This window comes from Lissotriton helveticus, chromosome 10 (genome assembly GCF_964261635.1).
Source record: "Lissotriton helveticus chromosome 10, aLisHel1.1, whole genome shotgun sequence".
NCBI lineage: Eukaryota > Metazoa > Chordata > Amphibia > Caudata > Salamandridae > Lissotriton > Lissotriton helveticus.
Genome location: NC_136071.1, coordinates 205,094,911 through 205,119,013, shown reverse-complemented (window position 1 = coordinate 205,119,013; position 24,103 = coordinate 205,094,911). Strand labels below are relative to the sequence as shown.

Genomic DNA, 24,103 nt, shown 5'->3' with positions numbered 1-24,103 from the left:
TACATGGTGACCTTGTCAGTAAAATAAAAAACATTGGTGCACAGAATGTTCTGACTACTTCTCTGTTGATTTAAGTTCTCGAAGAAATAAGTCTGAACAGGATCTCAGATCTTTGGGGATCTGTCTGAAAACATTATTGTACTTTCGTGTGTAAGTCTATGGTTGCAATACAGAAAGGACAAAGATATCAATATCAGATCCCAGATGTCTCCAATCCCACCACCTTCAATAAATCGCCATTAGCACCTTCTCTTTGTTGCTATCAAAGAAACAAAGCGTGGATGTGACAATGCAAAGGTGAGCCGGGTCCTATCCTGTGACGCCGCGCACCTGGCGGCACGCGACGCAGAGTTATTGGAAATTACAATTCTTTTTCTATATCCCCCAGGGATATAAATAGAAGAGGTTAATTAGTTAAGCAAGCTGCCGAGATCCATTTCAGAGAGAGTACCTGATCCCTTGAAGGTAACCCTAGGAGCCCTCATTGTCACCTCTTGAATCCTATATAAACCCGCTCCGCAGCACACAGGTACCACAGTTTGAATGCCTTACAAGTCCTTCGCTCTTCTTCCTACCACTGCGGTCCCCAGAGAAACAAACACAGGTAAGGACACGGCTCCTGTCGGCTGATGGTGTGGTCTGCTCTGGTGAATTTGTTGGGGGAACCATGTTGAAGACGTTGAGTTGTCTGCAAAGAGCCCTTTCTTTCTGGACAGTAGAATTATTTTATGGTTGGTGATGTGGCGGGAATCAGTTTTCATTGAGTGTGGGCTGATGAGTATATGATATTGTTCGATTGTCAACCACATGTTGCGTTTATTGATTTGATATGTCCTGTGATTGTATGTTCACCCTCATGCTGAATACACCTAGGTCCCTGACGAGCAACACTGAGCTAGTGTCTACTCTATGAGGTGAGACCACAACAAACAAAACATGATCACTAATCACTACAATATACAGCAACACAGACAGTAGCATCAAGGAACCTGAAACACAACAGGCAAAATGAAACCATAGACAGTGACATGCACAAAACATATCAATGATAAAGCCAAGGACCGAAAAACACACCCCACATCCTGCACACCTCATTGAGTATGGAAAAAAGAGACCAACCCCCACCGTAGACACATCCATGTTGACAGCTCACAACCAGAAGCTCGCAACAGGCATATAGGGATCACATAGAGAACGAAAGCGAGAATACACACCTCCTTTGAGATAACAAACTAGAAAGCATGGAAATACACACAAAGCTAAAACCCTATGGCTTTAGACAGAACAAAGGGGGCAAACACTCACAAACAGTTATAATGAGGATTTCAAACTCTTCACAGCACCTTGAGACCACTGAAAAGAGAGATGAATACACTAATCTCAAATATTGTAACTTGATTGCTTATATAGGAATGTTCTCCTCGATGAGGGGTAGAAACACCTTCTTCATGGCTAGCATGGCAGTTGCAATTCCAGGGCTTAGTTTGTAAAAAAATAAAAATAGAAAAAAGTGCAAACCCCAGAGTTTTTTTGGGCGCCCGTTGCAAGCGCAGCCAAATACCACAATTACCAACTTCCAAGTGTCCCGATTCTTGATTCTTTCTTCCATCGCCCTACACATTCTGTCTTTTTATTTCACTCTTCAGGCTCTTTTTCATCCCTGCTTTCCCTATATGTCCCAGTTTTGTCTCCCTTCCTTCACTATTTCCCCTTTCTCTCCCTTTTTCCGGTTCAAAATTTGATGCCCTCAAAACACGAGTCAGACAACTGTTACCCCCAGCGCTTTACAGCAGCCCCACTCTCTAGAAAAACCGTCCAGTCATCACCACCTCAACTAAAACCCAGCAAAGGTGGAACCTTCGCTTGGACTCCACGCAGAATGTTTGGTCCTTTCTGCAAGGTGTAACATGTTCCGTAAAACTCCCTATGTGAAGGTTGTGTGGTGTGTTATGACCCAGGGCACAAGAATGGTTAACTCAAGCTTTAGTCTTGTGGAGTGTAGTTTAACAAAACCATTCTTTGCGTTGTGCTTTTTTTTCTCCACAGGAACAATTATTTTTCCTTCGGAGAAACCCCATCCCCTGCAGTCAGTCAGCTTTAGAATGTTTCCTTGCACTTTTTCTCCATGCAAAGGCAAATACTCCTGCCCTTGTCAGGGGTATGTCTGACCGTTTACGTGGTGGGAAAGGGTTGGAAGGAAGTTTGTGAATCCTCACACATATGTATGTGGGTGCACAGAATTTAATGAGCTTCCAACCCTTGAAGGCACACTCCCCCTCCACTTCCTGGTACTGGATATAGATTTACTCACAACAAATCTTCCAGCCCTACTGGACTGGCATTGGACATCATAATGTAGCTTGTGTTAGAATGATTTGCCACAGCAAGTCAGCTTGTGTATTCATAGGGATGGTTATAGGATATGGCAAGACTAGGCAGCCAATAAGCAAACTTCAAGCCTCTACCCCCCTACAAACAGCAATGCTTGCCACTGGGGCAGTGGGGAGAGGTTGGAGCCGAAAATGGCACCCTGCTTCAGAACGCTAAAAACCTTGACCTCATCCTGATGCATGTGCTTGTCTTTCTGTACCCAACGCAGAGATCCCCCAAAGTTTAGGTATTGCACTCAAAGGTGGTTTATAATATCTAGTCCCAATGTTGTAGCATGTGATGAACCTACATTTATGTCTATTGGCCTCCAAAGCTAGAAGTGGCCTCTGCACCTACCCAGTGGTAAAGGAGCGTGGAAAATTGAGGTCTAGGCCCAATACACAGCTGAGCACCAGTGATATCACTTCAATTATTAGCAGGAATATGGTAGTGCTTGTATCATCGTTGTCAGTTTCCAAAGATCAGACTTCCTGCCCCACACAGGACGTGTTGAGAGTTGCGTTCCTGTGTGGATCAACAGGAGCAAAATCAGATTTCTACTACTATTTGGCATAAACCTGCCAAGTATTTAATTTCATGTGTGAGTGTAGCCTAGCAACACCATCTCAAGGGTGAGTGTACTCTAGCGACATCATCTCATGGCTGAGTGTACTCTGACAACATCATCTCATGGCTGAGTGTACTCTAGCAACTTCATCTCATGGGTGAGTGTACTCTAGCAACATCATCTCATGGCTGAGTGTACTCTTGCAATATCATATCATGGGTGAGTGTACTCTAGCAACATCATCTCATGGCTAAGTGTATTCTAGCAACATCATGCCATAGTGAGTGTAGTCTAGAAACATCATCTCATGGGTGAGTGTATTCTAGCAACATCATCTCATGGCTGAATGTACTCTAGCAACATCATCTCATGAGTGAGTGTAGTCTAGAAACATCATCTCATGGGTGAGTGTACTCTAGCAACATCATCTCATGGCTGAATGTACTCTAGCAACATCATCTCATGAGTGAGTGTAGTCTAGAAACATCATCTCATGGGTGAGTGTACTCTAGCAACATCATCTCATTGCTGAATGTACTCTAGCAACATCATCTCATGAGTGAGTGTAGTCTAGAAACATCATCTCATGGGTGAGTGTACTCTAGCAACATCATCTCATGGCTGAGGGTACTCTAGCAACATCATCTTATGAGTGTGTGTACTCTAGCAACATCATCTCATGGGTGAGCGTACTCTAGCAACATCATCTCATGGCTGAGTGTAGTGTAGAAACATCATCTCATGGGTGAGCGTACTCTAGCAACATCATCTCATGGCTGAGTGTAGTGTAGAAACATCATCTCATGGGTGAGCATACTCTAGCAACATCATCTCATGGCTGAGTGTACCCTAGCCACATCATCTCATGGCTGAGTGTACTCTAGCAACATCATCTCATGGGTGAGTGTACTCTAGCAACATCATCTCATGGCTGAGTGTAGTCTAGAAACATCATCTCATGGGTGAGCATACTCTAGCAACATCATCTCATGGCTGAGTGTACTCTAGCCACATCATTACATGGCTGGGTGTACTCTAGCAACATCATCTCATGGGTGAGTGTACTCTGACAACACTCATGCTGAATGTACCCAGTTGCCTGACGTGCAACGCTGAACTAGTGTCTGAACAGCAGTGGGGACTCCCAAACAAAGTGACTCATATGACAGGACTCTCCAGGAACGCTCAGAAGTAACATAAAGCTGATCCTCTTCCCAGAAAGGGTGATAAATGTATTGATCTATCTTATCATAGTAGAAAGGAGGGAAGCATAGTAAGGAATGGAGAACAACACATGAAACAGACAAAAAGGAGCAATTTAGTGCAAAATCAAAGACAGAGTTGGTGACTAGATGAATAAACAAGTAACTGGAGTTTGCAGACTTGAGGAATACCAGGACATTAATACAGTGATCTGCGTAAACTTTGCATCTCTATCGCAGCATGTACTTTAGCAAATGCTTCTACGCTTTTTAATTTTTTAATATTTTGTCTTATTTGTTACAGATCCAGGATGAGTCTCACCAGCATTCTGAGCCCTGCTGATATTGCTGCTGCACTGAAGGAGTGCCAAGGTAAGGAATAACGCATGCGCAAAGAGTTCAGCAGCCAAACCAACCACAAGCAGCTATCACTGCGGAAATCAGCATAGCTTCACAATCCATTCACCTAAACCAGCCACATGGGTAATTGAGGGACTGATTCTGAACTTTAGGGAATCTACAGTGATAGAGATCAAATGTAACACTGAGCAAAATGTAGCACTTGTGGCTGGATTACATAAAGTTGTCAACCTTATATGACAATTTTGCCCTGATATTGCTTTGAGTGATTGGCAAATGCTGTTTTTGCACCTGTTGATCGGTGTGGAAGTCAGTGCAAAATTGTGCCTTCCGCTATTGCACCATCATGCAATCTAGGGCTAGTTGCACAAAACATTTTTATGGTCCCAAACACTCCTGTTTGGAGTTTCCCACTGCTAAAATGTTTTTTTGAAATATGTTAAACCCATTTTAGGAGTCAGTGACTTTCCTCCAACTCTTAAAAAGGGTGTCGAAATGAATAAAAAATCGCTATTTGGAAGGGGAGCATTTAGGCTCCTTTTCCAAAATCTATTTCTACCCATATGTATTAATGGTTTAGGACTGAGTGGTCTATGGGACCATTGCCAACTCTGAAACAAACTTTGAAAAAAAAAATGAAACTTTTCTGTATAAATGCAGTTCTGTTTCCTTTAAGGAAAATTTACTAAATTAAAAAAAGAAAAGTTCACTTTATTACAAATCAGTCACCGAAATGGTGGCATGCTGACCCTTCTGAGCAACCATCCTTATGATGGTGGCAATTGTGCAATTTGTGACCTACCTAATGAATACTGCGTCTCAATCCAATTCAGTTTATAACCTAATTGTAAATAGGTCGATTCACAAAAATATCTGTGGTCCCAAAAATACTGCTTGCTAAATCCATTTTGCAACCAGCAAATAGTACTTCTAGCCCAAGTCTCTTATATTCTGCTAAATGGGATTGGAGTGTGCTGGGTGTATTATGTCCTCCTTGTATGTCTTAGGTTTGTTTTTTCAGTTTTAAACGTTCTTAATGATTATGCGGTAATTATGCTGTTTAGGTAAGAGCATAAGAAGTTCATAATTTGTTGAATCAGTGTGTTCAGCAATGTGTGTTTTACTGTGTGTATTTCCAGTGAAGAAAAAAAACGTTTTGCTTTAAAAGTGTTCGGTGGGCAGGTAGGACAGACATGCCAAAGCAGAATGAAGTTTTCAACAGATGCATAACACAATGTTACTGAATTATTTTTTTTATTTTATAAAAAAATTTAATTTAACAAAAAAAAGGACAAAAGCCATAATTTAAAAAGAAAAATGACTCTGTATTATCATTTCTTATATAGGAAGCAATATATTAAAATATGAATTGTAATTATTTTGTTAGTTAACTTTCTAATCGTTTAAGTGCATGTAGCACAGATAAACAGCAACGATCTTACGGTTTTTATCCTTCGTACAGCACCAGACTCCTTCAACCACAAGAAATTCTTCACCACTTGTGGCATGACCAAGAAAACCCCCTGCCAGGTGAAGGAGATCTTCAAAGTGGTGGACAATGATGAGAGCGGATACGTTGAGGAAGATGAGCTGAGGTGAGAAGTGCTGCCCCCTGGTGCATGAACACAAGACACTGAGGGCAGATTGTGTATGAGAGAGGCCAGCCCCATGGCCTGAGGCTGGCCTTCCAAAGTAGACCATGGGGCCAAAATCTACCCTCTAGCCATCTTTCGGAATCCAGTACCTGGGCACACTCCAAGAAGTCTATTGTACATCAGGGGCGGCTCTAGGCTCATGGCAGCCCTAGGCAGGGAGTGTAGGTAGGGGGCCCCAGAAGAGGGGGTCCGGGCAGGGCGGAGCGCAGAGGTCAGTGAAGAGGGGGGGGGTTCAGGGTGTTTGGAAGTGGAACAGAGCCGGAGGCCGCCAAATCCCTCCCAGGGGCCGCCACGCAAATATGTATCCATCCTCAGAGGATTATTATATTATGGCTGTATATTGGCGTGGTGGCCCCTGGGGTGTGGTGGCCCTGTGCAGGTGCACAGCTTGCACAAGCCTAAGGCCGCCCCTGTGTACATATCCATTTGCCTTAGTGGATCACAGAGTTTAAAAAAAATACAGAACTGCACACAGCCCCACACTGCCACCCACACACATAAACAGATTCGCACACATACCGTATACCCACTGGCACACATCCGTACATACCTACTCAGGCACACCCACACACATTAGACATACCCGCATCCAGTCACACACAAAACACACTCACACAGAAAAGCATATCCACACACGGATAAAGACATACACTCAGATACAAGCAGCCACGCACTTCACACACCCACAAACATATACACAGTCACATGCAAAAACATATGTGCACTTCCAGACACATACAAATACAAAAAGACAGCTGAACACAAGCACACAAGTATACTGCACAAATCCACAGTCACAGCCAAAAGCACACAACCCACACCCGAACAAACGCACAGAGACACATACTCTGATATAAATACTAAGGTATTATTCTCATTATATAAATATTTAAAACTAGAAGGGCTTAAGCTAAAGTACAATGTTCTCCAGTCAGAGAAGATTTCAGTGATCAGAGGACGCAATTATATAGAATTGCAATTTATCAACAGTATAGCGTGTTGAATTGTGGAATGCTGCCTGATGTCATCATAACAAACAAGGTCAAAGGTTACGGCCTTCTTAGGATTACCACCAGACAAGCATGATAGTAGTGTAAAGTAGTACATTTCCGTCCCCTGGGCCTGGGCCACTGAGAGAATACAATAGGGTACATTTTCCTAGGGTCTCTTAATGTGGGAATGCATTTTGTGCACACAAACTAAAGCTGCTCATTGTCTGACCTCTAACCCCAGGGTGTGCCAGGGATCATTTTAGAGGTCAAAATGCACCAAGAGTGCGCCGTCACCAAAAGAAACAGCATGCAAATCCTAATTATTTTAATATATGAGAGAGCGCAAACTGATATAAATATATGAGTACATCACACTTACCTATAGAGAGCATAATTCATGAAGAGAAATGCCATGAGTGCTAATAGTATCTGAAATTATATTCTAAATGTATAGCTAATATAGAGATTTAAGTAGAAGTGGAACTAATACAGAAATGTGTGACATTATATGATTTTATTAGACGTGATTATTTTGAATCTATGTCGTGTAGCTGTTAACATATAAGATGGTCTGTGGTAAAACGCAGAACGTGGTAGGCCTCAGGGCCAGAGCTGGAGCTAAAAGGGAAGGTGTTTCTTTTCACGACACAGATTGTTTAACGTTTTTGGTCATTGCATTAATGGGCCATGATTTAGAGTAATGTTTTCTAAATAATAGAATAAGAGTTTTAACATGCTTTAATTAAATGAAGAAATTGAATGCTATAATCATAATGTGAAATATTGTAGGCCTGAAATGTTTTAGCATTGATTTACACGTACATGTCTGGGCTGAGAAATGTTGCAAGCCTTTTTTAGAAGTCTATGAGAGTTGGGTTCTTGGCGGCAGATATCTGTCTGCAACAGGAAAGGGGGGATCCAATTATAAGTGAATGAATAGAGGTCTGTTCAGTAGACGGCCCAGACATGGAGGAGGGTTCTGGAATGTTTAAGGGGTATCAGCGGGCCGGAGAAGAGACTGAGAAGCAAGGTCAACTCTAACGTCTGAGGCCCAATACAAAGCATCATGGAAAAAGCCTGAAGTTGCACCACGTGAGAGGCGTTTCGCAAGGGGCGTCTCAAATGTTGTTGACTGTTTTGTATTAGGGACAGCACCCCTGGGTGGAGTTAGAGCAGAGACCTGAGGACCCTTTAGAGAGCGGATGGGTAGGCAGTGAGGGGTCATGACTGGAGAACTTTAGGTTTTCACCAAGAGACTTAGAGTGGGTGACTTCCCTTGGGGGTCATTCATTGCTGACACCTTTGTTAGGTTGGGATTTGGTTAAGTAGGGATACCATCTAGAACAGGGTAGGGACGCCTAACCTGTGTTTGTTTTCCTCCAACCTAAATGAAGGAGAGATATGCGTCTATGCTGATAGCTTTGCTATTTTTAGAACTTGTGTTAGTGATTTCTGTTGCTCGTCTGAGGGCTTTTCGAGAGCACATGTATGTAATTGGACCTGTGTACCTCGTGAATCTCATTCTGAGATGCTTGTATTTGCAGCTCATTATATCTTTACAATAAACTTTTGAAACCTAGAAGTTGTCCGTGATCTTTGAGAGTAGAGTCCTTTCTTGGGTGAACTAATTTGCAGATAGGTGTACTGTTTCCTTCCAAGACAGGCAATAAAGGTTCAGTCGACCAGATCGAGGTTTGGATCAATAGATATAAGGTATCGATCAAAATCTCGCCCTTTCAGTTGGTAGCAGAGGATGGTTGCCTTCTTGAGGACGGTGACCTAGGCCAGGTTAGCTTACCCCAAGGCCCCTAGAAATCGATGATCGGAAGAACAGCCCGCAGATGAAGATCCGGATGACGTGAGACAGAAAAAGCAGCAGTATCGGTCGAGAGTGAGTATAAAGGGTTATGCGTGTTAGATTGCGGTGTTTTTGTATTGTATCTATGTTGTAATGTCTGGCGGAGTTGAATGTCTGTAGAGTGACTGTGGAACAGGTTGTGAGCGCGCGCAACCGGTGGAAATCTTAAGTTCAAGGAGAGCTTAAGTGGTTCGGGTGTATCGGACACCCAGAGTAATTGTCAACTAGTGTGAAGGGGGTCATGAGGTACCATTGATCACCCGAGAGACCGAGATAGGGGGAACGTAAGAGTGAGTGCGTGAGTAACGGACGCTGGTCGGAAGTTACTGTGTGTGTAAGTAACCTATCAGAGAGACGATAGACATCTCGTCAGTTGTGTTGACAATTACAGATAGACTGTGGACGTACAGTCGAGAGAAGTGACCGCTTGGTCGGAAGTAGTCATTTTTCAGTGTATGAATGGGACGCATGCATAACCGGGAGACGAGTTGAGAAAGGAGGGGTGCTGCTGCGAAGCGGAGAAAAGAGACGTCAGGTGGTGTCGCGCAGTGATTGGCTGACCGGAGAAAGACCGCGCTGTGATAGGCCAGCTAGCGAACACGTCATACAGGGTCGCGACGTGATTGGCCAACAGGAGAAAGACCGCGCTGTGATAGGCCAAGCTAGCAAAGCCGCGACAGGATTGGTGGATTGTCATCAGGAAGTAAACAGAGTAGCGAGGCTGAATTTTGTGCGCATAATTATGAAGTGTTTTAAATGGTTGAAAGCGCTGTTTAAGAAAGAGAGGCGAGGATCGTATGAAGGGGAAGAAGCCCCGCCGGAGGGTACGCCAGCTCGTTATATGGCAGTAAATGTTGGGTTGCATACGATCCTTTGGATATCAGAGTGGAGTAAGATTACTGAAGGAAACGAGGAACTGACGTTCCCGAAGTACGGGACGTTCAGATTAGAGGTGTTACATCGATTGAAATCAGTCATGACCTCAAAGAGACCCTTGCCTAGACCAACCCAGTTTGAAGCCCTTGATGCATGGCTTAGGGCAGCGCATGAAAGGAATATGAACAGACGACAAGAAAGGGTGAAACGCTCGGTAAGGGCAGTACAGGATGCCAGGTGGGATGCGGATGCTAAAAGATGGAGAGTGCATAATTTGGAAATAAATAAACTGTACCCAGTGTTAGAGGCGCCAGTAAATAAAAGCCCCCTAGAAGAAGATGATGAGAGCGAAACAGAGGACAGCCTGATAAACAGATTACTGACAGACAGGCCACCCCCGTATAATAGAGCAGGGGGAGAGGTCGAGAATACTGAAGGAGAAAAGGGGGGCAATGCAGGAGAGCATAGACCGCTTCCCAGTTCAGAGTGGGATCCTGAGCCAAAGAAAGAGTTGCTCCAGCCTAGTCAGGTGCAACAGGTAGTCGGTAGGTTTGTGGTACAAAGAGCGCCGGAAACGGAAAGCGCCACATCCTACCCATTACCAGATGCACTACAGGTACCTGTTACCATAGGTCCTATAATATCGATATATGACCAAGAGAGAGCAAAAGGGGAAGAACGGAAACGGAAAGACAGAGAAAGAGCAGAGCAGGCAAGGAGGAACGATACCACTAATTCCCCAAGTCAGATGCCGATACCCAGAGAGTGGAGCACCCCGATGCACACAGCAGGGGACCCAGGAGGAGATCCTGGGGGCCCTAGATGGCCAATGGATCTGAGGGGATCTGGACGAAAATCCTTTCAAGAGCTAAATGAGTACATGAAGCAGTGGGATGAGGCAGTGAAGGCTCAAAAGTGCATCAATGCTGCAGAAGCAGAAAGAGAAAGTCAGGACAGCAGAGCACGAACTCACTGCGGGGCTGGGGAGAGTAGCCCGGAGTGGGACTGTAGAGGGAGTAGGGGAGTCACCCATTGGGCCCGGAATGGAGGTAGAACAGACCTGGAAAACGGGGGCCCCGGGAGTGAAGGGGTGGCGTGCCCAATACTCAGTGAAGGGGAGAGGAGAGCGCAAGAGTACAGGAACAGCTTTAAGTGTCCACACTGTGTGCCTGCCACCAGAGAACAGAATGGGAGTTGTGAGAGGTCGCACCATAGTCCCTGTGATGACAGAAATGAGCGCAGCCCAGGGAATATGGGGAACCAGGAAGGATCGTATCGGATACTGAGCGATACGAGGCAAAGGGAGTGTAGCGACCAGAGGGAAAATAACAGAGAGATGTGCGGTGAGAGGAGAGAAGAAGACGAGAGTGGGCAGAGAGAGAGTAGGGATAAAAGGCCCGTGTTCCATCACCTTCCAAGATCGGATGGCCGAGCATGGGACCTGGAGAGATGGGAGCAAGGGAGGCCACCCATTAATTCTCCTGAGCCCAAACGCAGAGCTCGAAGTTGGGATGGTAGGGAGACCAGTGAGCCCCCTTCGAAAGACATATTGCGAGCTGAGATAAAAGCCAAGAGACTTGATGTCTCCAGCTTAAGGTCAGATCTGGATGACATGGTAGATGGTACCCTGCCTTTAGAAAGAATGGAAATGTATGAACAGGATGAAATACTGTATATGGCAAAGGACATCACACGAAAGGCGAGAGCAGTCCATGAGAAGTTAGTCGAACTAGCAGGCAAATATATGGTGGACTTGTCAAGAACCAAAGCATTACAGGGTAACCACAGGCTACATTACTCAGATCGAGATCTAGATGAGAGGAGAACGATTGGGCTGAAAACACACATAAGGGAACTGATTACTGGAATAAGGACATGGAGGGCACTAGATAAATGGGAAGAGAGGTGGTCCAAGAAAGGGACCGGCAGAAGAAGCATGATTGGTATAACACCAGGACAGCAGGGAATAGAAGCTTACCCTTTGCGTGAAGTTGCCAATGGGAGCTATGTACATGTCCCTTGGAGTAGGGGAGATTTAGCTGCTTTTACCACATCTTTCCCCAAGTTACGAGAGAGCCCCGTGGAGTGGTACAAGCAAGTCGAGAGGTTTGTAAAGATCTCAAAAGTCCTATGGATAGATCTGAACACGCTGTTTGACATTGTAGTACCAGGAGATCTGTGGACAGCATGCAAGGTTAGCGCTGAGTGGCCCACAACGGAGCCAGAGAGAGATGCTAGGACTAATGGGCCGTCCGAGATCGTGATGGCAAAATTCGAGAGAGTGATGACTTGGCTGAAAGAAAAAGTGCCAATGCAAGACATAGATTGGGTCAGAATAGACAGAACGAGACAGGAACCCAAAGAGACAGTCCATGAATATTACGAGAGATTGCTGAAGGCGTTTAAACAGTATAGCGGCTTGGATGTAATGGATCCAAAGGACATAGGGCAATTCGTGTCCAAGTTCGTCCTGGGACTGAGACCGGATATTAGTTTAATGATTCAGCAACACTCGATTTGTTGGCAAAGTAAACCCCTAGATGAAATACTGAGATATGCCAGGTACTGCTGTGATGAGGTAGACTCCAAGGCTAAGAAACTAAAAGAGAAGCTGATGGTGGTACAATTGCAGACAGCAGGAAAGGGGGGACCGCAACAACAGCAGCAAGGGACAGGTACAGGAGGTAAGAAGCAGTACAGTCAGAACAAGGGTAATGAGGAGAGTACTACCTTTAGACCCAGAGTAGACATAGCTACCTTGAAGAAAACGACTAGGTGCCACCAGTGCAACGAGTTGGGGCATTGGAAACGCGAGTGCCCTTACAATGTAGAGATCGGAGAGCAAGAGATAGAGGAGGAAGAGGTCCAGAGCGCACCTATGAGAGGGGCGACGCCATACCAAGGAAAGGTGCTCAAAGGGGGGGGGGCTCCTCCCCGAGCCCAGTTCCCGCAACCTCCTCGAGTAGGGAGTATGGGTAAGACCTATAGACAAATGCCCCTGTTTATGGAAGGGGAAGAATGCTATTATGTGGACCCATTAACCGGACAGAGAGTGGAAAGAGAAGACTGCACCCTTGGGGCAGCCTTAGAGGTAGATCAGAGGGGACCCTATGTGGAAGCAGAAGTAGCAGGGTGCCCTACGACATTTCTGGTGGACACAGGAGCCACTAGATCCACGATCAGATCAGCTGCAGTTCCAGACCTGCCCATGTCTGGAGAGACCATACAGGTGGTAGGGGTCGCAAACAGGAGAATAACCAGCCAATTGACAGAACCGGTACAGGTGAAAATAGGGAAGTACAGCGATGAGCACCAATTTGTGGTTTGCGATTCAAGCCCTGTGTGTCTGCTAGGAAGAGACCTGTTGTGCAAATTGAATTGTACTATATATTGTACACCCGAGGGAGTGGAGGTATTGACTAATGATGATGATGCAGATTTCAAAGTTGCAAACTCAAGAATATGTGTGGAGCTGTACCCTACTTTGACAGTAGACGAGCTTCCCTGGGATTTGAGAGAGACAGTGGCATCAGAGGTATGGGATTTCACTGGGGAAGAGATTGGATTGGTCAAAGGGGTGGACCCAGTGAAAATTGTAGTGAAACCGCATGCTGAGTTCCCAAGAACACCCCAGTATAAATTGACTCCAGAAACGATTGCAGGCATAAAACCCGTGATCGAGTCCATGATTAAACAGGGAATACTGAAAGAAATCGTGGGTAGTCCATGTAACTCCCCGATTATGGGTCTGCAGAAACCAAATGGGAAATTTCGGATAGTGCAGGACCTTCGAAAGATTAATAACATAGTCGTTTCATGTTGTCCAGTGGTACCGAATCCATCAGTGATACTGTTTCAGATTCCATTCCAAGCTGAGTGGTTCACTGTGATAGATCTTTGTCAGGCTTTCTTTTCGATCCCTTTGGACGAAGATAGCCATTTTCTTTTCGCATTTAAGCTGGAAAATCGCGTCCTAACATGGTGTCGTATCCCTCAGGGGTATACAGAGAGTCCATCGATCTTTAACCAGCTTCTGAAGAAAAATCTTGAAAGTCTAGTGCTGCCCCAGAAGTCAGTTCTGGTCCAGTACATAGACGACCTCCTTGTGGCGTCAGACACAGAAGAAGCTTGCAGGGAAGACTCCATTGCTTTGTTAAATCACCTAGCTGCCAATGGGCATAAGGTATCCCCGGGAAAATTGCAGTACTGCCTGACAGAAGTGCAGTACTTGGGACACAGAATTGAGAAAGGCAAACGAAAAGTGTCACCAGATAGGATAGAGGCGATCATGAAAATGAATGCGCCTCAGACCCAGAGAGAGGTCAGGATGTTCCTAGGGATGGTGGGTTATTGCCGACAGTGGATCGTGAACTTTTCACTGAAAGCAAAACCTTTGCAAAAACTGACGCACAAGGAGGTGAGTGATCCGGTACCATGGGACAAAAACTGTTTGATGGCATTCTTACAGCTGAGAGAGGACCTGTGTCGTGCTCCGGCATTGGGAATGCCTGATTACAATAAACAATTCTTTCTTTACTGTTGTGAGAGAGAAGGTTGTGCGTTGTCTGTGTTGGTCCAAATCCATGGGAATGCCCGTAGACCAGTTGCTTATTTCTCAGCTACTTTAGACCCAGTAGCCGCAGCGTTGCCCGGATGTCTCAAATCCGTTGCTGCAACGGGTGTCAGCATTGAGAGATGTGAAAATATCGTCATGGGGCACCCGTTAGAGGTGTGCGTGCCACATTCTGTTGAACTGTTGATGACCAGGACCAAAACACAGCATCTGACCAATAGCAGGCTCACGCGCTATGAGCAAGTTATTCTTGCTGCAGAGAACGTGACCCTCAAGAGATGCTCTGTTTTGAACCCTGCTACCTTAATGCCACTTCCAAATGATATTGATGATGATGATGAATATACAGACCATGACTGTCTCGATGTGACTGAACTATGCACCAAACCCAGACCCGACATCGTAGATGAGCCACTGACCGACCCAGACGAAGTTTTCTTTGTCGATGGCTCATGTGTAAGAGACGAAGTTGGGCAGTTGAGAGCAGCTTATGCTGTTTGTACAATTGAAGGAGTTGTGGAAGCAGGGTGCCTGGAAGGAGTAAACTCCGCTCAGGTAGCCGAGATTATTGCCCTAACACGTGCTTGCTTAGCAGGCAATCAAATTCGAGTCACCATCTACACCGACAGCCAATACGGGTTTGGGGTAGTTCATGATTACGGGCAGTTATGGTCTCAAAGAGGGTTCATGACTTCTTCAGGCTCTCCCATTCGCAATGGAGAGTTTGTGCGCTTGTTGTTAGAAGCATTGCAATGTCCAGCAAGTATCGCAGTTGTAAAGTGCATCGCACATACCAAAAATGAGGACTTTGTTTCGAAAGGCAATAGATATGCTGATGAAGTTGCGCGGTATTGCGCAGAACAAGGTTACTCTTTCACAGAGGTGGATGTGGGTGGAATAAATGTAAGAACTGAATTAGCCATGATACTGGAAACTGTTGATACTTGGGATGAATTGTCAACCATGCAAGAAAATGCTCCTGATTCAGAAAAGGAAACATGGGTAAAGGCAGGATGTGTAATGGGTGAGACTCATTTTTGGGTCTCAGCAGACGGCAGAGCAGTGTTGCCCAATGAGATGGTGAGTCCAATGGCTAGACTCATACATGGTCCCGTACACTTAGGGAGAGATGCTATGCTGAGAGTGTTTAGACAGACTTGGTACAATCCTAAGTTTAGAATAGCAGCAGAAGCAGTGTGCCAGCGTTGTGTGACCTGCCAGCAGCTGAATGTAGGGAAAAGAACACCAGTTGCACTAAGTCACATAGGAAGGTCTGGAGGTCCATTCAACAGAATGCAGATAGATTTCATTGAAATGCCAAGATGCAACCGCCTCCGCTATGTCCTGGTGGTTGTTTGTGTGTTCTCCAGATGGGTTGAGGCATACCCTACACGTAGGTGCGACACCCTCACAGTGGCTAAGTTACTGCTTAGAGAACTTATCCCTCGTTTCGGGGTGCCGGCCTTTTTGGAATCAGATAGGGGAACACATTTTAACAGCGAGCTTGTGAAGATGATTTGTGTTGCACTGAATATAGACCAAAAGCTCCATTGCAGTTACCGACCAGAAGCCTCAGGAATTGTGGAACAAATTAATGGCACGATCAAGTCCAGAATAGCGAAAGTTTGCTCCTCAACGACCCTGAGTTGGCCTGATGCCCTGCCATTAGTACTCATGAGCCTTCGTAGTACCCCAGACAGAAGAACAGGGTTGTCACCACATGAGGTGTTAATGGGGAGAGCAATGAGACTGCCATCTATTCCAGCTACTGCACTGTTAAATATCACAGATGATATGATCCTGGACTATTGTAAGGGGCTGTCTGACGCCATGCGTTCTGTGTCCCTTCAGGTGCAGGCTGCAGAGGTTCCAGCGTGCCAGGGCCCTTGCCATGACCTGTATCCTGGGGACTGGGTCCTGGTGAAGAAACATGTGAGAAGAAGCTGCTTGGATATTCGTTGGCGTGGGCCCTACCAGGTCATCCTGATCACAAGTACAGCTGTAAAGGTGGGAGGCCTGCCCAACTGGATACACGCGTCGCATACGAAAAGGGTTCCAGCACCTCTGGAAACAGCTCCTCTCTCGGATGGACGTCCAGCTGAGGACCAAGAAGCCATAGAGGGGGCTAGCCAAGCTGTAGAGGTGCCAGTGGAAGCAGGGAACGAGTCTGACCAAGCTGAGGACGGTCAGTACAACAGCGAAACAGAAGACGCTACAGAAGGAGAAGACAGCTGGGAGTACGAGTCTGACCCTGACAGGTCTGAAAGAGAGCGAGAACAGACCAGAAGGAGAAGGAGTAGAAGGGCACGTGGAGAAGCAAATTGGCCGCAAAGAAGAAGTTCTAGCCTGAGGTCAACTCCAGAAGCAACCCTTCCTCCGATATCAGAAGACTCAGACCCAGAAGAAGGTGCTCAGGGCGCTGAGGCACCGAACCGAAGGAGGTCAAGAAGAGTGCGTGTGCCTAACAGAAGATACTCCACACCTGAGTGGACATATCTGGCGACAAATGTCTGTGAAACCGGAGACAGGGAGGATCCGAGCGGTGGTGGTGTCCAGTTCTGAGCCCATTATCACCGTGGAAATACAACTGTTGGTACCCGGTGTCGAACAAGAAGGGTCACTAACATTCGTGCTCCCCAGACCTCCCCGCCTCAGCAAGTTAAAACACATGTTTCTTACAGAATTGAAATTCCCCGACTTTGGTACCACGATAACAGCACATGAAGAGCATACTCTTCGCATGGAAATATTGAACTATGCTATTGAAGCTGCAACCACAAATCTAATAGTCGATTGTTAAAGGACTTTGTAAATAAAGCAAGCAGAAGAAAAGAAGATTACCTAGCGCCCAGGAAGCAGAGAATTTTAGGGAACCCCTTGAGTGGATGGAGAAGGGCTAGGGTTGTCTTTTTGAACTGTGAAAGGACTTTTTGCGAAAAAGGCTGTCAGCCCCCAGCTGTGTGGATTCTAAAGACAAAAAAGGATTGAAAGAGACTGTAAAGGAACGAGAGGAAAAGAACTTTTTTTTTGCAAAGAGAAAGGGAAAAGCTAGATTGTCTGACGAAATGGAGGCCGGCACCCCGAACCGCAGAGCTAAATGTATAATAGGTACACTAATAGTAGGAGTGATAATATTAATAGCTTTAGTGGTAACAATTTCTTATGTAAAGGGACATGAGGAAGAGGTAAAGGTAACTGATGCGAATTCTGTAGTAACACTTACACCCACTGTTGCAGGTGAGAAAAGGGAAAACACTCAAGAGAAAGCGTTATTGGCTGCAGAAGCCCGCAGGTTACATGTAGACGAGTCCCAAGGAGACTTTAGGTCAAATGCTTATGCTAAACTTTTGTATGAATACGTGGATGCCATGGAGGTTAAGGATTGCTACGTCTGCATGCAGTTGCCTGCGTCTGTAGATGAAGGAATTCGATATCATCACCTCCCTCTGACATATGGCATTACATGTAGCTTATTGCTTAGTATATTTTATGAGAGAGATAGTTTTGAATACTATTTCTCCAATTATGATTCTGTGTTGCCAGAAGTCCCGAATTATAAGCAGATGAATAAATGGGATTACTGGAAGAGTGAAGACAGATTGGCCAAGTTCTTCATTCCTTGGATTACCTTAGATACTTCACATGCCCGTAGAAATAATCTGACATGCAAGGTGTCAGAAGTCGAGAAAAAGTTCATAGGGCAGGTGGATGATCGTTACAGGAGACAAAAGATTTTGAAAAAATCAGGACAAGGGAAATTAGATTGGACCGAGGAAGAGAAGTCACACAAGAGAAAGGGTAGTAGTGGTCCAATAGCTTTAGATAAAGCGCAGAGAGGAAAGTTATGTCTTCACCGAGCCAAAACGTATTATGAAAATGTATACGTGGGTGAAGTTGACTGTGAACATGCTTTTAATTTAGAGTACTACACTAAGGATTTCCTGAAGGGAATGCAAGTGATTCCAAATGTGTATTTTGTATGTGGAAGAAATGCTTACGTGAGACTACCTGACAACTGGTATGGATCATGTTACTTGGCAATTGTCTTCCCCAAAATATATCATGCACAAGACTTATTGATCATTGAGGGCCAGACATCATCGAGGGGAAGGAGAGATTTAGGCGATGCAGAAATGGTTGGAGATGTCTTTGGAGCTATGTTCCCTCTTTTGGGAATAATCCTTAATGATGTTAAAATTAGACGACTGGCAACAGTTGTCGACAGGTTGTCTGCCAGCACTGCTCAGTCCTTAATGCTGGTAGAAGGAGAGATGCAATCGATAAGGGCTATGGTTCTTCAAAATCGGCTTGCATTAGATGTCTTATTAGCAAAAGAGGGCGGAGTCTGTAAGGCTTTGAAGGTTCAGGAATGTTGCACTTACATTCCAGACCTTTCAAAACCCCTTGAGAAAGTTATTAAGAACATAACTAATATACACAAAGAGATCGAAGACTTGAGTAGAGAAAATGTCTGGGAAAAGGTGGGCCACGGAATGAGTACAGTTGGAGGGTGGTTTTCCACCTTAGGCAAAAGCTTTATTTGGTATATCCTAAAGCCTATCATCATAATATTGATCTGTGGGATAATATTGTGGGGATTGGTGAGGGTATTCAAATGGTACAGAGCAAGAAGGTCAGAAAGGGCCCAAAGAGAACAGTTGCAGAGATTGGCTGCCATACAAGATAATCAGTACAGGAGCCTGAGAGCTCTGGAAGCGCAGAGAATGCCAGCAATAACTGCAGTTTAAATGTTAGTGATGACCCCGAGAGGTCATCAAAGGGGGGAACTGAGAGAGCGCAAACTGATATAAATATATGAGTACATCACACTTACCTATAGAGAGCATAATTCATGAAGAGAAATGCCATGAGTGCTAATAGTATCTGAAATTATATTCTAAATGTATAGCTAATATAGAGATTTAAGTAGAAGTGGAACTAATACAGAAATGTGTGACATTATATGATTTTATTAGACGTGATTATTTTGAATCTATGTCGTGTAGCTGTTAACATATAAGATGGTCTGTGGTAAAACGCAGAACGTGGTAGGCCTCAGGGCCAGAGCTGGAGCTAAAAGGGAAGGTGTTTCTTTTCACGACACAGATTGTTTAACGTTTTTGGTCATTGCATTAATGGGCCATGATTTAGAGTAATGTTTTCTAAATAATAGAATAAGAGTTTTAACATGCTTTAATTAAATGAAGAAATTGAATGCTATAATCATAATGTGAAATATTGTAGGCCTGAAATGTTTTAGCATTGATTTACACGTACATGTCTGGGCTGAGAAATGTTGCAAGCCTTTTTTAGAAGTCTATGAGAGTTGGGTTCTTGGCGGCAGATATCTGTCTGCAACAGGAAAGGGGGGATCCAATTATAAGTGAATGAATAGAGGTCTGTTCAGTAGACGGCCCAGACATGGAGGAGGGTTCTGGAATGTTTAAGGGGTATCAGCGGGCCGGAGAAGAGACTGAGAAGCAAGGTCAACTCTAACGTCTGAGGCCCAATACAAAGCATCATGGAAAAAGCCTGAAGTTGCACCACGTGAGAGGCGTTTCGCAAGGGGCGTCTCAAATGTTGTTGACTGTTTTGTATTAGGGACAGCACCCCTGGGTGGAGTTAGAGCAGAGACCTGAGGACCCTTTAGAGAGCGGATGGGTAGGCAGTGAGGGGTCATGACTGGAGAACTTTAGGTTTTCACCAAGAGACTTAGAGTGGGTGACTTCCCTTGGGGGTCATTCATTGCTGACACCTTTGTTAGGTTGGGATTTGGTTAAGTAGGGATACCATCTAGAACAGGGTAGGGACGCCTAACCTGTGTTTGTTTTCCTCCAACCTAAATGAAGGAGAGATATGCGTCTATGCTGATAGCTTTGCTATTTTTAGAACTTGTGTTAGTGATTTCTGTTGCTCGTCTGAGGGCTTTTCGAGAGCACATGTATGTAATTGGACCTGTGTACCTCGTGAATCTCATTCTGAGATGCTTGTATTTGCAGCTCATTATATCTTTACAATAAACTTTTGAAACCTAGAAGTTGTCCGTGATCTTTGAGAGTAGAGTCCTTTCTTGGGTGAACTAATTTGCAGATAGGTGTACTGTTTCCTTCCAAGACAGGCAATAAAGGTTCAGTCGACCAGATCGAGGTTTGGATCAATAGATATAAGGTATCGATCAAAATCTCGCCCTTTCATATATATGGCGGCAGGGGGCTAGAATCCCGCCAGCTGAGGGAAGGGATTCAGACTGAGTCGAGCGTTACAATGATGTCCCCACCTGCTGCATATTTTTCAAAACCGATGTCTGTTGTTTCTTCAGGTACTTCCTCCAACGGTTCGACGCCGGAGCTAGAGTGCTAACTTCCAACGAGACCAAGGCCTTCATGTCCTGTGCTGACCATGACGGGGATGGGAAAATAGGAGCTGAAGGTAGGCTATCTTCCAATTTTGGCAGAAAAAATGTCATCTTTCATCTTGCATTGACTTTTGCTGCGCTCTCAGTTCAATGTCATGTTTCCGAGCGTCTGAGGAAACATGTTCAGGCGCGAAATTTGAAATAATGTGCAATAAGAGTAACAGAAATAACCAGGGGTTGAGCCATTAAAGGAGTACAGGGGATGTACGTTGTTACAACGCATGCGTTTACTACGCATGCCTTTACAACACAGGGTTTTCAACGCAAGTCGTTACAACGACTTGCGTTGTGGGGTGCTGGATTTGAATAGTTCAATTTACTATTCCAACTCCACTCCCCGTGGATAGTAGGGAAGGTGTTGGATAGTAAATTAAACTATTACCTATCCTAGAGCGCCCCCCAGCGCAATTCGTTGTAATGACTTGCGTTGAAAAACCTGCGTTGTAAAGGCACTGCGTGGTAAAAGGTGCGTCGTAAAGGATGTTTCCCGAGTACAGGAGCTTAGTATGTCCATGGCTGGGATGTGAGATGCACAACTATTTGCTGTTGAAAGTCGAGGAGACGGTACTACTGAGGATATCTCTGCATTTCCTGGGGAGCAGGTGTATATTTTTAGGCATAAACAAATATGTGGAGGCAGTACCTACAATTAGCATATACTGATGGTGTGTTAGGTCTCTTCCCAATAAGCGGGGTTGCTATAGTGCCTGCAACGAAAGGGAGGCTGATGGTAACATGTGTAGAACAAGCACTGACAAATGTGGGAACAGATCAAGCAAGCCAATGGCTGACCCCAAGGCCCCAGGATTATAGTTGTCATGAGGTCTATCAAAATAGCCAAAGATTTCTACAGCCAGGCCTAAAAAATGATAGTCAGATTTTGGCACCACTTTTACATTGCGAAACGGCCTATAGGTTACTGCGGGTAACTCATACCGGTTCTGGACAATGCAAGGAACAAGGACATACGTTTGCGTTTCCCTTGAACAACCGTCTTCTGTAAACTTTACTGAATTGTGTAAACTCGAGGCTTGTGTAAATTCGTCTAAGCCCTCCAAAGCTCTAGAGAACAGTAAGGTATCCCCCATTATTGACACGGCAAAATGTTGAAATATTTGCTGCAGTTAGATCACTTAGCACAATCAGGCACTTAGAAGGAACCAATGGCCAATCTATTGCAATGTCTAGGAGCTCAAGTTGTGTACAATATATTAAGTAGTTTTCATAGAGCAGGGGTGAGGCTCAAGGGGTTTACGTAACCGGGACTGGACCTTTATTAAGTTCTCCAAAGTAGGACTTCATGTCAGGTGGATGCGCCCCTAATGTCCACCTAGCAATCAGAGAAATGATTCGGAAAAGACTGGCTGTGCCTAAGGGTAGTACTAGCTTGTTTCTGGAATAAATGTCCAAATACTCTTCACTTATTTGTATGCTTTTATTAGGGTCATCAGGTTTTGAGCCTGATCCTTACAAGGCAAACTGAAATGATGAGACACTTCACTTTGCCTTGTAATGACGACAGAGATTGTTTGCAAGCTTTTCCTGAATTTACTACTCTGATACGAATGGAACGTTGATATGGAATCTTGCCTTCAGAAAGCCGTAAGCGTGCCAGCATATGGGAGAAACACGTGCCGGCTGTACGTTTTTACAAACCCTGGTGACCTTAATAAATGCATACAAATAAGAAAATAATATTTGGACATTTATTCCTGTAAAAAGCTACTACCTTTAGGCACAGCTTGTCTTTTCTGTATATATTAAGCTATTAAAGTTGCAAATGCGCTTCAGTTTAATTGAATCAGTCAATAATAAATTCCTAAACTACATATATAGTTCATGAGAGCAATATGTCATAGGGAGGATCCCAGTATTTCTGCAAGGGTAGAGCCCTAAACAAACAGCTTATAATTAATTTGTTTTGGGACACCAACAAATCGTCGTTAAGGCAATATTGTAGGGGTTGGATATTTTTTTTTTTTTAGAAATTAATCTTCATTGAACATCATAATTCTTACACCCTTAAGTGATTTGAGGAATTAGAAAACAACACACTTTAATCAAGCACGCAAATTGGAAAGACATAGATATCCCATAATAAAATTAAATCAGGCTTTACCAAATAATTCACAACTCCAGGGAGCCCCAGGGAGCACTAACCTACATCAGGACATGTGGGATTCTAATAAAACGAGCTAAATTATGATATTATCACCCCGAATGTTCTTTTAAAGGTGTTTGATTTTGTGGCTTTCTCGCTTGTTCTTGCAGAGTTCCTGGAGATGGTGTGCTCTTAAAGGCCTGAGAGGCACCAGAGGGGATCAACAAGATTGCATGAGAAGAGGCCCACACATGGATAAGATCCTGATTGATTTTTATTCATAGATATCATTTAATAATTTACTTTTTAAAACGTTTGTGATCTGTTTATTGTCCATTGGAGCACCAAAAACCAATCAATATGTTTTTTAATATCAAGTAATTGATTTATCAAGTACTGTAAGCATCTAAGCAGACACAACCATATCAAATAAAAATTTGCATCTTCTGAACAGCCGAAGTCCACTTTTTTTTAAATGTAATGCTACTGTTGTTATTCTCTACAAACAAATGCCTTTCTGAACCCTCTCTATTTTCTTAGATTTTCCTAGTTGTTGCTTTACGCGATAATAATTAAGGGCCTGATTACGATGTTGAGCGGACTTCAGTATGGTCGGCGGTCCCGACCACCGTATTACAATGTGATCGAACACTGTTTGGTCGCATGCTCCTTTTTCTCAATAGGAGCTCATGTTACGACCGCACAAAGGCCGTAACACAAGCACCCTTTGAGAAAAGGGGGGTGTTGTTCATCCCTACACCCCCGTGGCAGGCATCTCAAGGTGCCTGCCACAAGGAGCAGGGCTCAACAGGGGGGCACCATAGGTGCCCGGCCCCAACCTGAGGTCGCAAGCAGAAGGGGGTCCTGCGAGGGATCCCCAAACACGCTTTCCGAAATGTTTTCCATGTCGGACAGGCCACCATTAAAACCATGCCGGAAACCGTGCATCGTAATCTAAAGGGTGAAAACGACTGCCCTTGAGATTACTCTCCGGCTTCCGGACGGTTTACTTTTCGACCGCCTCCATCATAATGAGGCGGTCGGAAAGTAAACTGCAGGGACGATTATGATGTGGCTCTGAAGGCTCCGACCACCGGTCGGAGCCTTTAAGAGCCGCATGGTAAACAGCCCCT

The 24,103-nt window shown here is 44.7% G+C and overlaps 1 protein-coding gene across 1 annotated transcript; it reads left to right on the top strand.

The window, feature by feature from the left end:
• Positions 1–526: 526 nt before the first annotated feature.
• Positions 527–23,421, top strand: LOC144785119 (parvalbumin, thymic CPV3-like). The gene is made up of 5 exons (XM_078664210.1): positions 527–604; positions 4,445–4,512; positions 5,963–6,095; positions 20,774–20,883; positions 23,141–23,421. The coding sequence occupies exons 2-5, from the start codon at positions 4,452–4,454 to the stop codon at positions 23,164–23,166; spliced, it is 330 nt and encodes a 109-aa protein (XP_078520336.1). The 5' UTR covers positions 527–604; positions 4,445–4,451; the 3' UTR covers positions 23,167–23,421.
• The last annotated feature ends 682 nt before the right edge of the window (positions 23,422–24,103 follow it).